Source organism: Arachis duranensis, chromosome 9, assembly GCF_000817695.3.
Source record: "Arachis duranensis cultivar V14167 chromosome 9, aradu.V14167.gnm2.J7QH, whole genome shotgun sequence".
Taxonomy (NCBI): Eukaryota; Viridiplantae; Streptophyta; class Magnoliopsida; order Fabales; family Fabaceae; genus Arachis; species Arachis duranensis.
Genome location: NC_029780.3, coordinates 104,359,848 through 104,376,165, shown reverse-complemented (window position 1 = coordinate 104,376,165; position 16,318 = coordinate 104,359,848). Strand labels below are relative to the sequence as shown.

Sequence of the window (16,318 nt, the reverse complement as noted above, 5' to 3'; positions counted from 1 at the left end):
TCAGCAGCAGGGTTGCAGAGTTTTGCATCAGCAATGGCTGTTGACGAGGAACCTCAACCATTTGAGTACACCTCCTAAGTCCGGCACTGATTAGCAAAGCTCAAATTTGCGGTGGTTAGATAATTGGTTATCCGGAGGAAAAGCAACTACACAAATGGTTCAAGTGACTACACTGTGAACTGGTTCTTACTATATGCAGTTTGATTGTTGGTTGTAATAGCATCTGAATTGGTTTTGTAGTAAAATATGAACAAAGCTAAGAAAATTGAGACTTTGAGAGTGATTCCTCTTATATGCATACTCTGTTAATTGTTAAATGCAGCTTCCAGAGCCGTTTAGTGTTATTTTCACATGGTTTGCCGTTGATCCCCTCCTTGTGTGGTTGGCTCAGTCACTTACAGGTGCTATTATAAAGGATTCTGTGATTCTAGAGGTACAAAAATTTCTGTAACACTGTTTATGTTTTGATGTTATACAGACAAATGGGTAGTACGTGAAGATATATATAAGACACACAAATGGATAGTAACGAATTTTATCAGGTCAGAAAACAGTGGTGATAAATCACTATTATAGTTGCAGCACCACACCATGTATATTCAGCACCACACCTATTTTTTTGTGTGTATTTTATTATTTTTTATCTAAAATATCACCTTATATTAGCCAAGTTATACCACATTATTTTGATATATATTATTCTACTTTTATCAGTGAATCTGCCAATAATGAGATGTATACACCTTTGGTTGCTCTGTGTTCAGGTAAATGTCACTAACATACCAAAGTGAACTGTTCCATGAATCATAGATTATATACTATAAATATCATCTCACGCACCAAATTTTTCAAGATAATAACAAGAATAAAAAAAATCATAAGTGCAAGATATAAATCATTATAAATAATAAAAAAACATATATTTAAAAAGTCAAAGAAATAAGTGCAAGATATAAAGTTAGCTTATATTTTAAAGAAAAATAAAATAGCCTAATTCAATTCATAATTTCTAATAAAAAAGCTTTTAACGTCTTAAGTTTGCATGACAGACTGCTGTATCTTTTTATTCAGTCAGTGACAGCAAGCTTCTCTATGATATCCCGCTTTGAGTTATTTTTGTCATTCACCAAATCCACAGCTAAACGCATCCTTGTGTAATCAGAAATAACCTAACAGACAATAAAATGATATTACAAAATGGAACAAACATAACTTCATTAATAATGTTATTTTTCTTACCCATGTCTTATTACCGAGGCTCCAATAGCGAGTGAGTTGCATCCATTGAGCGACCCAAATACCACAGTTATTCCTTTGCCACAATTCAATGCACATATTAACAAAAGAAAAATAACAAAATAACAAACTGCCAGAAAATTGAATTTTTACTTTGATAAATGGTAAATTTAAACGTACGATTCGGCAGATTGTTGCGGGACAGTTGGTTCTCTAACTTTATACTTTGAAAATTGAATGTTTCTAAAGGAAGGTGTTTTACCAAAATTCTTTTCAGACAAAAATTCCTCTAGGTAATTTAACAAAGTGTTAATGGCACTCATACGCTCTGTCACCAATGTGCCCTTTTTGAAAGAGTCCAGATATTTCACGACCTCGTTAAGTAAATCAACCACTATGAGAAACCAATGGCTATTGATGTGAACTGGCACAAAAATCTATAACAACATCCGAAAATAACCTTAACTAAAAACAGTCATGAAATATTATTATATGAATTAATTAAAAGTTCAATAAAATTAACGAACTTGATGTAAAGTGGCAAGGTCTCCCATGAAGTTATCCTTGATGTATTTCATTGTGCGAACACAGTTCTGTTTCGGGCTTAACACAATTTGCTGCCATGAATATTAAACTAAGTTAGGAATCTTATTATGTTAATTTCTAGTCTACCTGGGAAGATATATTAAATTTGAAGACTAAATTTCGATATGCCAAGGGACTTACAGAAAATGTCAGTGGCAGAAACCATTGGTTAGCATATTTGTATCCTTTTGGCCCAAAATATCCTTTGGTAAGCATCGAACAAACTAAGGTAAGGACCTATGGAGTACAAAAAATCAGAGTTATTCTGCACCAATCCAAATTTAATATTTTTACAAGGATAATAAATAAATAAATAAATATTACAAAACTAATTCTTACATCACCAATTATTGGCTTGCCGGGCATTATAGTCAGAAGAGTCTTGCGTGTGCCACTACAATGATCGTTTGGAACAAGCACTTCCCTAAATTCATAAAATTAGAATATTATACTATAGTGGTATAGTAGATTATAAAAAAATTACATGACAAATTAAATATTAATTAAAAAATAAGTTAATTTTACTTACTCTGGATCCATATTGTTTCCAAATATGTAGGCAGCAATGGCCAATTCTTTATTAAAAAATTTCATCTCTTTAGTTGGCCGAAATAAAAGGTCCAACACTAAAAAAAAAATAGCAACAAAAAAAAAGTTTAGTACTCATTTATTTTGATCAACAAAAAGTAAAAAAAAAAATACAATTATAAAATAATATAAATAATTTATAAGTTCAATCTTTTTTTATTACCAACTATGATTACTAACCGTCTTTACATGTCATTTGTTTAATCTTTTGTATGTTTTAAAAAGTTTGACTATGTCTATATACTCAAAGTGTACACACAAAATCGGCCAAATATTTTTTTTGCGTATTAAAAATGAAAAATTTTTCATAGACTAACGGTTTTCAAATAGGTAAGTACTCACACGTGGCATGCCATCCCCGTCCATATTTGGATCGTGGTTGTCGTAGTAAATCCATGGAGACCCCGGAGGATGCTTTTTCGCAAATTGCAATTCTTTCTGCAACTCCAAAAAATATGATAATTATTTTAGAAGCTGTTACTTATTTGTCAATAATATCATTTCAAATGACACGACATCAATAAAATCATTATAAATATCAGCAAATAAAATTTAGCTCCCTAATATTAACTAGGGTTCTAATCAATCTTCTAATGTCACTAACAGGGCACAATTTGATGACCAAAGAAAAAATCGGTACTCACGAGCCTAAAATACTCAACAATGAAGCTAGACATCATGTCTAATGAAAAGGAGATAAGTTGAGGAAGAGATTGTATTTAATGACTTAACATTAATATAGCAATATGTGAGAATACTAAAAAGTTTTTCACCCCTAAATGGTATTTAATGGTTGTTATTTAAAAATAAAAAGATAAAATCTTAACTGCGTTGACCGTAATCCACGCTTTTTTTCCTTGCACCTCCAGGTACTCTTCTTTGTGACTGGTTCATCACCCAAATACATTGAGGGATTGGCATCAAGTATTTCTTTCAAAGGGTCTGCCAGTGGAGTAACAGGAGTATTTGAAAGCTTTCTGCGTTTCAAAGTGTCCGACGGCGATTTAACAATTGGAGTAGTAATTGAAAGCTTTGCACCATCACTCCCACTTCTTGTGAAGAACCAACCGTTTTCACAATTTCTGGGAGAACTGCTGTTATCCCTTGCACAACAGCTTCGCAAATCATCGTCGACAGTGCCTCGGCAACACCCTTTCCAAGCTACAAGATGCCATACAATAAGACACTTTACTTGTATACTAAGGTTACAATACAGCAACTATAAACATCACAAAAGATAATTAAAGACATGTTAAATAGAGTATGCCAAGAAAGTAATGCATATTCGAGTATTGTAGCCCAAAAAATGGATTACCTTCTCATCCAAGGCGGATAAGTCCATGTCTGATTCTTCCTTATAAGTTACAGAGGCATCCAGTGAGAGTTGCTCAAGCCAAATAAATTTCAGTATTTTTATTAGACTAAAAAAACTACTAAACAGAATTTACAAAAGACTAATAATCCTATTATTTAAAAAAAAAGTGTTAGATTTAAAACATCACGATAAATACTGTTATTTATAGAGATAACTAACAAAGATAACGAAAAATCTTTTTTTTTTTGAAAATAAGGATATCCTAATAAATGCGAAAAGTTATCTAATTTTCAAATTAAATCCAATTTTTTGTTAAGATATTGTAACAAATAACTAAGATATTTAATTTTTTTTATTTGATATTTAAATTTAAATTTAAATTCAAACTATCATTTTTTCAAATTGTTTATTCTTATAAGTAGAAAATGTATGGAAATTTACTCCTTTTTATTTTTTTAGTAAATGATTAAAAAATAAAAAATTTATCTTAGCATTATTCTTAGAGTATATGATTATATTATTAGGAAAAAGTAAATATTCTCATTTATTACTATTATACTTTTTTTAAATTATACGATAATTTGATAAATTATTTGTTTTTAAATTATAAATTCAAATAATTGTATTATTAATGAATATTTTTTTCTATTAATATAAATATTATGCAATTATTTTATGATAGTTAGTTAAAAATTTTTTACCGAAAACATCTCTATAGAAAAGTTAGCAACTTTGCAAATTTTCGTATAATAAAATCATTGGAGCTTACGATTATACACGCAATTTTTTGCATAATAAAAACATTGGAGCTTACGATTATACATATACGCTAGATAACACTCATATTTTTTATTATTTTGAAGAATGCTATTTTTTTGTTTTCAATTTATCCTTTCATTTTTTTTGTTAGATTTAATCATATTTATGGGCATTTTTTTATTCTTTTATTTTTATTATATTTAATATTAAATTTTTAATACAAATTGTTATATACCTTGTTATATTTAATTTTTATATCAAATAGTTATCTCATTATTTTTTAATTTATTCTTTTATTACTTTGACATTTATTTTTTTTGTACCATATTAAGTTCACATTAATAAATGAGTTCAAATTACAGTTCAAAATCCATCCCAAAGATCATAACCTTAAGTAAAACCAAACAAAATTCGATAGAATACATATACGCTAGATAACACTTATATTTTTTGTTATTTTGAAAAACGTTATTTTTTGCACTAAGTGATTATTTAGCAAGACAACAACAAATTCAAGGAGCAATCACTAATATATTCAACTCACATTTCCAGCAACAAAAACATTTAGCTAAGTAATTATTTGAGCATGACAGCAACAAATTCAGTACAAAATTCATCTTAGTGATGATTTTAAGCAACAAAGAAACTAGCTCAACAAATTATTCAAGGTTCGGTGGTAATAAATAATTAAATACTAACAAATTCACGACAATGATGATTTTCAGCAAAAATAAAAACTAGTTCAGTTATATTTTTAACAACAAATTCAAATGCAGTGATGAATTAGGGCAACAAAACTGAAAAAAAAGACCAGAGGAATTTATTAGAAATCACCAAATCAGGGACCAGCTTCTGGTTGTGCGAAGGAATCTGAGGGCGGGGAGGAAGCTGACGGCGAGATTCAAAGTATGAAGACGACAACGACGACCAACCTCGGGACCGGCTACTTCTGCCGCCGGAAACGACAAGCGCGAGAAGGCGCACAACTAACGCCGGAATATAACAAAATAACGAACCGCCAGAAAATTGAATTTTTACTTTAAAAAATGGTAAATTTAAACGTACGATTTGGCAGATTGTTGCGGGACATCTGGTTCTCTGAATTTATACTTTGAAAATTGAATGTTTCTAAAGGAAGGTGTTGGTCCAAAATTCTTTTCGGACAAAAATTTCTCTAGGTAATTTAACAAAGTGTTAATGACACTCTTACGCTCTGTCACCAACGTGCCATTTTTGAAAGAGTCCAGATATCTCACAACCTCGTTAAGTAAATCAACCACAATTAGAAATCAATGGCTATTGAGGTGAATTTTTGCATTATAAAATCATTGGAGCCTACGATTATACCTATAAGCTTATTAATTACTCATATTTTTTGTTGTTTTAAAGAATGTTGTAATTTGTTTTCACTTTATGCTTTCATTTTTTTTGGTAGATTTAATCATATTTATAGCATTTTTTTATTCTTTTATTTTTATTATATTTAATATGGAATTTTTAATACAAGTTGTTATATACCATGTTATATTTAATTTTTATATCAAATAGTTACCTCATATTATTTTATAATTTATTCTTTTATTACTTTGACTTTATTTTATGTCATAAAAAAGATCTTTATTTTCTTTTAGTACCATACTAAGTTCACATTAATAAATGAGTTCGAATTACAATTCAAAATCCATCCAAAGATCATAACCTTAACTTATTAAACTGTTAACGAACCAAGTTACAATAACGATTTGTCTTGACTCAGTTACAAATCTATAAACAAATCAAATTCAAGTTGTCACTGCTATATTAATACTGTATTAAAGTTGTATCAAATCATTAGTATTTTATTTTAGACTTGTTCTTGATAAAAAATATTATCTAAATTTATTTAACACTATAATATTGTATCATAAGTAGGCTAACTAATAACATTAAGTAAAAAAAATAATAAATTAAAAATATTAATATTTTTCTGCTACTTAGATTAATAGTTGGTGTAAAAAATTTTTTGTAAGTATTAATATACTATTAATATTTTTTTTCTTCCAAAAACCTTTTTACTTAAATGAAATTATCTTTACAATATACTATTAATATTATGTAAAATAATATATTATTATAACTATTTATTATACCTTGAATTTTTTATCCTTATTTTTTATAACTAGTAATATTTTTGTGTAAGTACACAAATATATCCTTAGCTTTTTTTATTTATTTTTTTCTATAAACATATTACAATTGTTAGTTTCCTATCGTAGTCAAGAAGATGATCTGAATTTGAGTGATTTTTGTACATTCAGTCTGATCAGGGTATTTTTACTGCTTGTAGTTGCAAATACAATGCTAATGTATAAATATCTAAGGTCTAGAATTCAATACCATAGGTATTATTTAAATAACTAAATTCTAATATTAGGATTATATTAGTTTAATCTCCAGAAAACTGTTCTAATTTAATACTAGTTACACTTCACTAAATTATACTAGTTATACTACAATTATACCTAATTATTTGTTCTTAGCCTAAAGAATCAAAGAAAAAAAGACAAATAGGTCCCTGACTTATTAAATTTTTGACAAATACATCTCTAACAAAATTTAAATACAAAAAAGTCCCTGACTTTAATAAACAGAGGACAATTTAGTCCTTCTGTCTATTTGCCTCTCATACACCAAACGAAACTGGCTGAAGAACGTTATTTTTTGTCATTTTAAAGAACTGTATTTTTCACGTCGAATTTATCCTTTCATTTTTTTGTTAGATTTAATCATATTTATGGTAAAAATTAATAAAAAATCACGTAAATTAAAAAAATTATATTTTTTTCGTAAGATTAAGGTATATTAAATATTAAAAAAAACAAATATTCAACGTAATTTTTTAGATTTGTGGCTCTTCTTTAAATAATTCGAGACAATTCTTTTATTTTATCTATCTTATCTATTAATATAAAAAGAATATTTAATTTCAAATGTTGATTTTATTAAATATTTATCTTTTAAGATTATTATATAACGAAAATTTAAAAACATAATTTAATTTAAATATTATAAAATTAATATTAAATATAATTTTTTAAATATCTATCTTTTAGATAAAATTTTACTTGAAATCTTATAACTGACTGAATTGAATTCCCTTTACATGATTTAACAAATTAAAAGATTCAAAGCTTTACACTAGAGCTTTAGACCAGAGGCTAACAACATTAACCACGAGATGTAACCAAATAATTATACTCGGATTGAATGGAGGCACTTTCGCCATATTTCGTTAAATCCCCATATTTCATTAATTGAGGCCAATAAAATTCTTTATTATAGATAATTTTACGCTTGCCCTGTCGAGACAGGGGCTCAGTCAAAGGGTCACGCTCATTCTTCTTCTTCTGGTTAGCCTTCTGAAGAGGCCCGGTCGCCAAAGCTCCTTGGGTCGATATTTTAAAAATAACCCAATCTTCTGGTCGCAGGGTCACTTCTTGATCTCCTTCTCCCACGGCAACTTCCTTCTTCTTTTTTTCCTCTCTCTTTTCTCACCCTCATTCAGCGACATTCGTCTTCTCCCTTTCCAAGTCGGAGCTCAGCCCAGCTCCTCCTCTTTGGCGTTATTGTCACCGCACCTCCAGCGGTGGCAATAACATAGTACCACTGCGTTCTTTTCCCGTTTCTCTGCTTCAAGAACCCTAGTCATCACCTCAGGTTCTCTCTTTGCTCTGCTTTCTAGTCTATTTTCTTTAATTAGTTAGTTACTTACAATTTGCATGTTGTTAGTGGATTTAAGCGGTTAAGATAGGTTAGGATTAGTTTAGTAGATCTTTGTTAAGTTGCAAGTGTTGGATTATGGCCATTATGGATTGAATTCCGCTGAAATCTGCTTGATTATGTTGAATTTCTGCATTGCACACCACATGCTTGGTTGAATGGCTATGTAATGTTTTGCATTTTATTTATGTGTTGTATCTACTATAAAGATTAAATTGCAAAAATGTTAGGCACACTGTTCTTGGATGAGGCACTTTTGGCTATATTTTGATGCTTGTTCAACTTACAATTCATTAGCACATTGATTTTGTTTTGTTTTGTCAACACCTATAGGATTTCTATGTTCATGACTCTTGAATTTTGGGTGAATCCTCAATTTGTGTGCATTTAATTTGTTGTTTTCTGCAAGTAAAAAACCTTCACCGAGAGAATGTTATCTACTAAAAAAAATGAAAATATATTACAACTTTGAGTATGCTTTATATTTTGTTCTGGAAAAGAAGGATGGTATTTCAAAATTTATATAGGTTCCAATGAATAACATGTTCTAATAGATAAAGTATATAATTAAATAAGTTCTTAATAAATTTGGTTTAGAATGATTTTGTTTCAAAAATATTTAATTACATCAAAATTATTGAATTTTATAAAAGTAAGAGATAAATTTATTTAACTTTTTTTGTTTTGTTAAACTATGTTGTTTATTTCATTCATATGTTTATTTTTTACTTGGTGAGTTGAATCATTAGGAATTACTCATGTATTGGTCTTATTTTACTAATGAGGCCATAATTATATCCCTTTTTTATTTATCGCGTATAAAATTATCCACTATATATTGCTAGTAACACTTGATAAAATTTTGTTTTATTAATGAAGCTCGACTAAGCTTGGAAGATCTACAGACGGCTATAACTTTTGGAAAAAGATGAAGGTAACTCTTGAGTCAAATCCTCTGTTTAATTGAATTGTATAAATAACATTTGTGTGTTGATGATGCATATAGGATCGGTTTAGGTGCAAATGTGCAATATGGAAATTTGCGATTGGGTAAAAAATAAAGTGTTGAAGTACAAAAATGGAAGAAAGAGTATTACCCAACTAAGTTTCGATGTTAGTGATGTGTCTATTATTCCTATTGTATGTGTCTATTATACCAAATTGTTTGAACCATTTGAGTGCCATGATAAATAAAACTAGTGCAAGTTCATCCATCCAAAAAGACATGATGTATGGAAGTGATATTATAAGCATGACCCTATGGGTGAAAGGAAAAGATGCTGAGTACAACAACATTCTCGGCTTAGTAAAAAACATTGATCTTTCATCTAATAAATTGTTGGGGGAAATACTAATGGAAATCACAAACCTATCTGCTCTGATTTATTTGAACTTGTCCAAGAATGAGTTAAGTGGTCACAAAGTATTGGCAATATGGAGTCACTGGAATCCATTGATTTCTCTGGCAACCAACTCACAGGGGAGATCCCTCAAAGCATCACAAACTTGAACTTCCTGAACAAGCTAGACTTGTCCTACAATCACTTGGAGGGCAAAATCCCAACGGGCACTCAGTTGCAAAGCTTTGAAGCATCCGATTTTGTCGGCAACAAGCTATGTGGTCCACCATTGCTGCTCAACTGTACCATGGACGGGAAAGTTCATGATGATGATGCTAATGACAATGAAAAAGAGAGAAAGAATCATGGAGTGAAGTGGCTGTTTGTGAGTGTGGCTTTTCGATTTATAGTGGGATTTTGGGGATTTGTGGGTCCACTGTTCATATTCAAATCATGGATGTATGCCTATTACCATTTCCTTGACGATGTGTGGTACAAACTTCAATCATGTATATGACTTTATGATGTTTTTCTGGTGCTTGGTTTTTCCTTTGTGTGCATGGAGTTTGTAATGTTTTCTTTTCATTTCTTTTTTTGTAATAGTGGAAATAAAAATAATATGCACTTGTCCTGCTTAGCTTGTTTAAATGTAATCCAGTTAGTATTGTTGTCCCTATAATAATAACACTTAATGCGAGTCAGATTTGGAAAAATCCAAGTACCATCTGGAAAGATGCACTTACGATCAAGGCACTTTGAATCCCTCTTTGTCTGAGTGAATATCTGAGTTATAGAAAATATTTTAGTTTTTTTTAAGAGAAAAAAAGAGAACTCAACCATTTAAGCCAAAATCAGTACAATGGGTAGCATCTAAAGAAAGAAAAATGACATTAACCTCATAAGGATCTGTATATAAATCATATCTTTTAGCTTGAACTATTGAAATGATTGGTATTATGTAACTGTATGAACCAGCAATAACTGTTGGCAATCTGGTGGCTAAGACTTCAATTGAATACAAGTCATAAAACTTTGGGCAGAAATATAATTCCATATGATCCTATGCAACATTGTATATCAGAGAGTAAAATCACAGGGAATACCGCTTGAATGAACAGAGATTACCCAAAGAAAACAAGTTGTCGATTAACAAGAGTAATTGGAATTAATAAGATACATTCAATACTCAGCAATATATTCCAGATTTCCAATGTTACTTTTCTCCCAAACTTGACTACAATTAAATCCGAGCGTAACCAACCACAGTAACACAACCATCCAGGTTTCTGCACTCAATAAAAGTACGACAACTTTATTTGTATATCTGACATGTAAAACTGTCCCATGGTTGCCACTTACCCAGCTTGAGTGAAAGTGCAGATTCAGCATTTGAACTCACATAACTTGCCATATTAACAGTGACCTCTCCAAGGATACTAGATCTTGATGGTCCCTGTTAAGCCACATCATAATTCAAACAAACTTCTAACTGATAAAGAAACATCTTAACTACAAAGTAGAGTATACACAATAGGAAAAGCAAACAGCAATAGTATCAGCACCATGGCAACAATAAGCTTGAGGAGACATTCATCAATCTCCTTGGAAGAATTATCTCCTGGAAACAATACAAATTCTGAAAAAGAATCTGACCACTGACAACTCCCATTTTGCACCAGCACCTTGCTTGACTTTGCAATAGCTTTACCACTTTCTACCGAAACAACAGAAACAAGCAGCTTCCCATCCCTTGGGTACCTACAAACAAGAGAATCAGTATTTGTTATTATTAACAGAACCATCTATTTCCTTTATTTCCCTGCACACTGAATTACTATTGAAAACAATTCTAAAATCAACATACAACTTTTTTAGCAGCAAAATTTGGATAAAAAAAGTATAATTTTGGTGATTTAAACATTTCCCCCCTTGATTACAACTACTTTAGAACTTAAAGATAAGTCATCTTTGCTTACTTTTAACATGTCACTCCAGTCATTCAATATTATGATTTGTCCCACTGCCTAGTATTAAGTTATTAATAATGTGAACAAAAATATGTATGAACACTTGTTATTCATATCAAACCAACAACCCGATGTGCTACTTGCATTTGATAAAACATTCAAGTCTCAAGGATTCTATATTATAGCTCAACAGAACAACTTCACTTTAGTTCACCTTAATTAATTATCATCCATTTCCAAAATACTAAACTTCTTCACATAATAAATTTCATCTTCTTTGATAAAATTCAACAAATAAAGCACTAGTTTTCGCTGTTTCTAAATTAGAAATAGGATCTAAGATTCTGAGGCTTGCATTGCAAATTCTGCACCAAACGCATAATCAGTTCATCACCGCAGATCAACAATTGCGAACATATGAAGCGTATTAAGCTAACGTGAAAAAAAAAACACAACAAATTTTCACACACTATTGCATTAGCATTTATCAACGTAAATGGAAGAATAAGGGAAAAATAAAATTAAATTAAATTACCTGAAGAGCCTTAAAATGAGAGAATCAGAACTCAAATCTTGTATCAGCTGCAGATTTCGAAGAAGCCTTGTTCTTACTCAACCGAAACATCCTCTCGTCTCTCTTCTGAATCACACTCGCGTTCATAATTGGTAACTGGTAAGGTTTCATGTGATTAATCGTAATGAATGGAATACAATACTTACCATTCCACGTTTCTTGGTGACTGCTTGTGCTTCGGTTCAAGGGTGTCGGAAGAGTATATGATCATTTATGTTCAACAACTACATGGATACGCAATATCATCAATTCACTTGCTAACTCTGTATGCACTTAACATATAACACCAAACAAGGAATGAATTCTAAAATTTCAGTTCAATTTGGTGTTAAGCAAGAACATTCACCAAGTGCATAACCAAAATTCAATCTCAATCATCATAAAAACTTATAGAAAACTGCACAATATGAGTTACAATGCCTAATGAAAACAAAATTTGAAGCCTATGATGATCAGACATAAGATTTAACTTTCAGGCAACTTATCGAACAGGTTGTATGCCGGATTCATAAACAGCAATTTCAGTTTAATGTAAGCATCAATCAACCCAAAAATTTCAACCAACCAATACACATTCAGTCCAGAAACACAAATAATCAACTATCCTAAGTCTAACAAGATCAGTAAAAGCAGAATCAAAAGGGACTGAAATAAAAAAAATAATTAGAAAAAAAAGAAACAGACACAGAGGATGGAATGGAACCTGCGTTGAGGAGTGAAAAAAGAAGATAGCGTAAGGAGCGGAGGTAGTGTCGTAGCGGCACAGAGTTTCGCCGCCGCTGGTGGTTTTCACCGGAAATGGAAGGTGCAGACAGAGGTGGCGCCACGAACAGGGGTGTTGCGTACAGGAGGAAAGAAATGGAGAAATAGGGAAGAAAGAAAAGGAAGAAGGGAGGAGGGAGGGTTAGCGACGGTGGTCGCCGGCGGTTGGAACGGACGGACGGACGGAAGGTTGGTGTGGAGGTCTGCGGGCTGGGCTGGGTTTCAGAGAAGAAGAGAAGAAAGAAAGAAGGTTGGGCGGGCGTGGCTTCTAAGGGTCACAGGGTTTAACTCGCAGCAAATTATTTCACCATTTCACTGTTAAAGCTTGAATTTGGGCTTGGACAGATCGGGGTTAGGGTTAGAATTATTTTTTTATAGGGATTTAATTGTATTTTTATATTATTAGAGATTTAAATGTCTGTAAAATAAAAAATTAAGGATATATTTATTTTTTTATAAAAAATTCAAATATAATTCGGTTTATATTGTGTAAATTGATCGGAACAAACCGAATCTAATAATTATAATACAGACAATTAGGTTTATTATTTTTTTAATAAACCGATTTTATTCTGAATTATTAAAAAATAGCTTATTAACCGGTTTAATAGAGATGTCCAATCATATTATGACACGTATGAACGTCTTTAAGAAAAGATGTTTTTTGTGTCTTTATGTAAGTGGCCTCCTTTTATGAAATGTATGGTTAAAATTTTATTTCTAAACTTTTTTGTGATTATCAAAAGAAATTGAAGAAACTTTTTTGTAACGAGATTGCAAAGAAGACACACCCAGACCCAACACCCTAACTAGTAACTACTATTCCCCAATGAAGTACCTGATGATAGATGATTCTATGGATGCATTATATTTTCCAAGAAGCTATTCAATTTAGGTAAGATCAAGTAGCCTATAAATTATTGCAAAGAATCATAGAAGTCTATAGAGGTACGATTGTGCAAGTTTTAGGCCATGATTCAGATATTAATAACATAGAAATTTACTTTTGTAATTGTTCTTGATCATCATACAGTTTAAGATTTGCCTAGTGTACTTTTTAACATTGAGACATTAAGCTCTTGTTCAAATGTGTACTGCACTTTATTTACTGTCCGTTTTTTTTTTTTTCTACGGAATCTCAATTACTTAGGTGCTTTGAGCATAGTGATGATCATGAGAATTCATGAGGATTATAAAATCTCTCTCGGTGATCCTTCAAATTTTATTCTTTGTATCACTTGATTTTTTGGTGTATGTTAAGTACTATAAAAATGTTGTTCATCGAAAAGTCAATTTAAATTTCTTTTAAAATAGGGGAATTGAATTTGAGAGAAGAGAAGAAGTTGGGTTGGAGGCCATATAGAGGTTCCAAAATTCTCATTTGACGAGTTGGATGACTTCCATATGCTTGTTATGTTAACATTTAGTGAAAATTTCACTCCATTGTCTGTGAGATACTAAAATAACACTTTTTTTATTTATTTTATAAATGTATATTATCTGTCTTTTTAACTTTTAAAAAACTTTTTTTTAATCCATTTAAATTTTTTGTGTTAACTAATGTTAATTTTATCTATTTTTTAAGAAAAAATAAATTATTTTTTAAAAAATACTCATTAGCAAAAATTTTATTTTTTATTATTAAATTTTGTTTACTAAAATAGCCTTTAATAAATTATTCTTTTATTGATTAAATTGTATTTTTAAAAAATTTAATAATTATATTATTTTTTTTCAAAAATATCCTTCAATAATTTTTTAATTATTAAATTATAATCTTACCAAAATTTTCGTTAACAATTTTTTTATATTTTACTATTAATTATTTTTTGATATCTATATATATTATTTTAACATTAAATAAAAATTTTAGTAAGATTATTTTTCAATATCAATATATATTAATTGTTATACATATTAACAGTGGTAAAATTTTTTTATTTAACGTTAAAATAATAAATATTGATATAAAAAAATTAACAGTATTTTTGTTAATGAGTATTTTTTCAAAAAATAATTTATTTTTCTTAAAAAATAGATAAATTTAATATTAGTTAACACAAAAAATTTAAAATAGATTAAAGAGGAGATTTTTTAAAAGTTAGAAGAGAGAAAAATATACTTTTATAAAATAGAGAAAAAGAAAGTGTCATTTTTTAAGATCTCGTAGAAGAAGAGAGTGAAATTTTTTCTGACATTTATCTCAACACTTTTGAAGCACTAATAAATTGAAAAAGGGCTTATTTCTATGTTTAGCTTTTAGATTTGCATGTTTTTAGTAATCATCATCCATATTGTAGTTTGTCCTTTTGTATTTGATCAATGACTCAGTTGTAGTTATTCATTATGAACTAATAATGAACTAATAATATTTATTTTCATTTCTTTGTGCTTATATTTGTATGAACTAATAATATTGAAGAATAACGGTTTGTTTGCCTAAATTAAAAAAAAAAATCCTAAAGTGCTTATTATTTTGAAGTGCACGCTTTTCAGTTGATCCTCAATAACATGAATCACTGTTTTTATCATAGATTCACTCTTTTTCAAAGTACTTCATAGTTTTTCATGTTTTAGAAGCCATTAAAAGTATATCTCTCTCTAATTATAAACTCATATCTCTCTCTAATTATAAACTCTGTTGTATAATACTTTTAAGAATATGATGCATTGATGGATAAATCTGAGTATTTGATGCGAACAATTTCCATCTTTGTTACCATTTTGTATGATGCAGGCATTGAACCAATGACCACTCTCAACCATGGAAAAACCAAAAACAAAATTTTACATATGTTGTTTGGTCTACTTTATATATGTTGTGTTTTATATTCATATCATCTTTCTTACTATATATTCTTTTTAAATTGGTATTTTTTTCCAACAAAATCAGACATAGGAATACAATAAGACTAGACTTAAGTGAGGAGTATGATTAAAGTCATAAAAAAATTTATTAAAAAATATTACCATCAGATTTTGTGTGAGATAAATGTGGTAGCATAATTTTTATTTTTTAATATTATTTTATTACATAATATTTTCATCGAAATTTTTTAACAAAATTTTCAACGATGGTTAGCAAATAAAACTGGTCATTCTAGAAGCAATTAGCGTTAGAAAAATTCCAACAGTAATTAGCGTCGAATTCCTAAACTTTGTCAATAAATAAGACGTTTATAATTATACTATCAAATTTTTACTGACGATAATATTATTACTGTTGGATTTTTTTAAGAATTCTACCGATAAATCTAACAGTTTTTAGTGTTTTTTTTTGTAGTGCAAAACTAAAAACATTTAAGATAATTAATAATAATTAATAATACGGTTGTTTTTTAATTAAATATTTAAATAAAAGATAATTTATTAAAAATATATCCTAAAAATTAATAATAATAATAATAATAATAATAATAATAATAATAATAAT

The 16,318-nt window shown here is 29.5% G+C and overlaps 1 protein-coding gene and 1 long non-coding RNA gene across 4 annotated transcripts in view; one reads left to right on the top strand and one right to left on the bottom strand.

Moving 5' to 3' along the window:
* Window positions 1-10,274, top strand: part of LOC127739702 (receptor-like protein EIX2) — an 18,307-nt gene extending 8,033 nt beyond the window's left edge. Inside the window, exon 2 of one of the 2 annotated variants that reach the window (XM_052253750.1) lies at window positions 9,683-10,274. In XM_052253750.1, the coding sequence (XP_052109710.1) occupies window positions 9,683-10,099 (417 nt within the window). In that variant the 3' untranslated portion in view covers window positions 10,100-10,274. Of the gene's footprint in view, window positions 1-9,655 lie in introns of both variants that reach the window. The other variant, XM_052253749.1, reaches the window with a different exon arrangement.
* Window positions 10,275-10,812: 538 nt separating this feature from the next.
* Window positions 10,813-13,207, bottom strand: LOC107466533 (uncharacterized). 2 transcript variants are annotated; one of them, XR_001587734.3, is made up of 4 exons: window positions 12,827-13,207; window positions 12,270-12,347; window positions 12,085-12,189; window positions 10,813-11,340 (listed from the first exon to the last, which is right to left on the bottom strand). It is a non-coding gene; the product is annotated as an uncharacterized LOC107466533 (long non-coding RNA). The 2 variants fall into 2 exon arrangements; XR_001587733.3 differs by having other exon boundaries at window positions 12,085-12,347.
* Window positions 13,208-16,318: the final 3,111 nt, after the last annotated feature.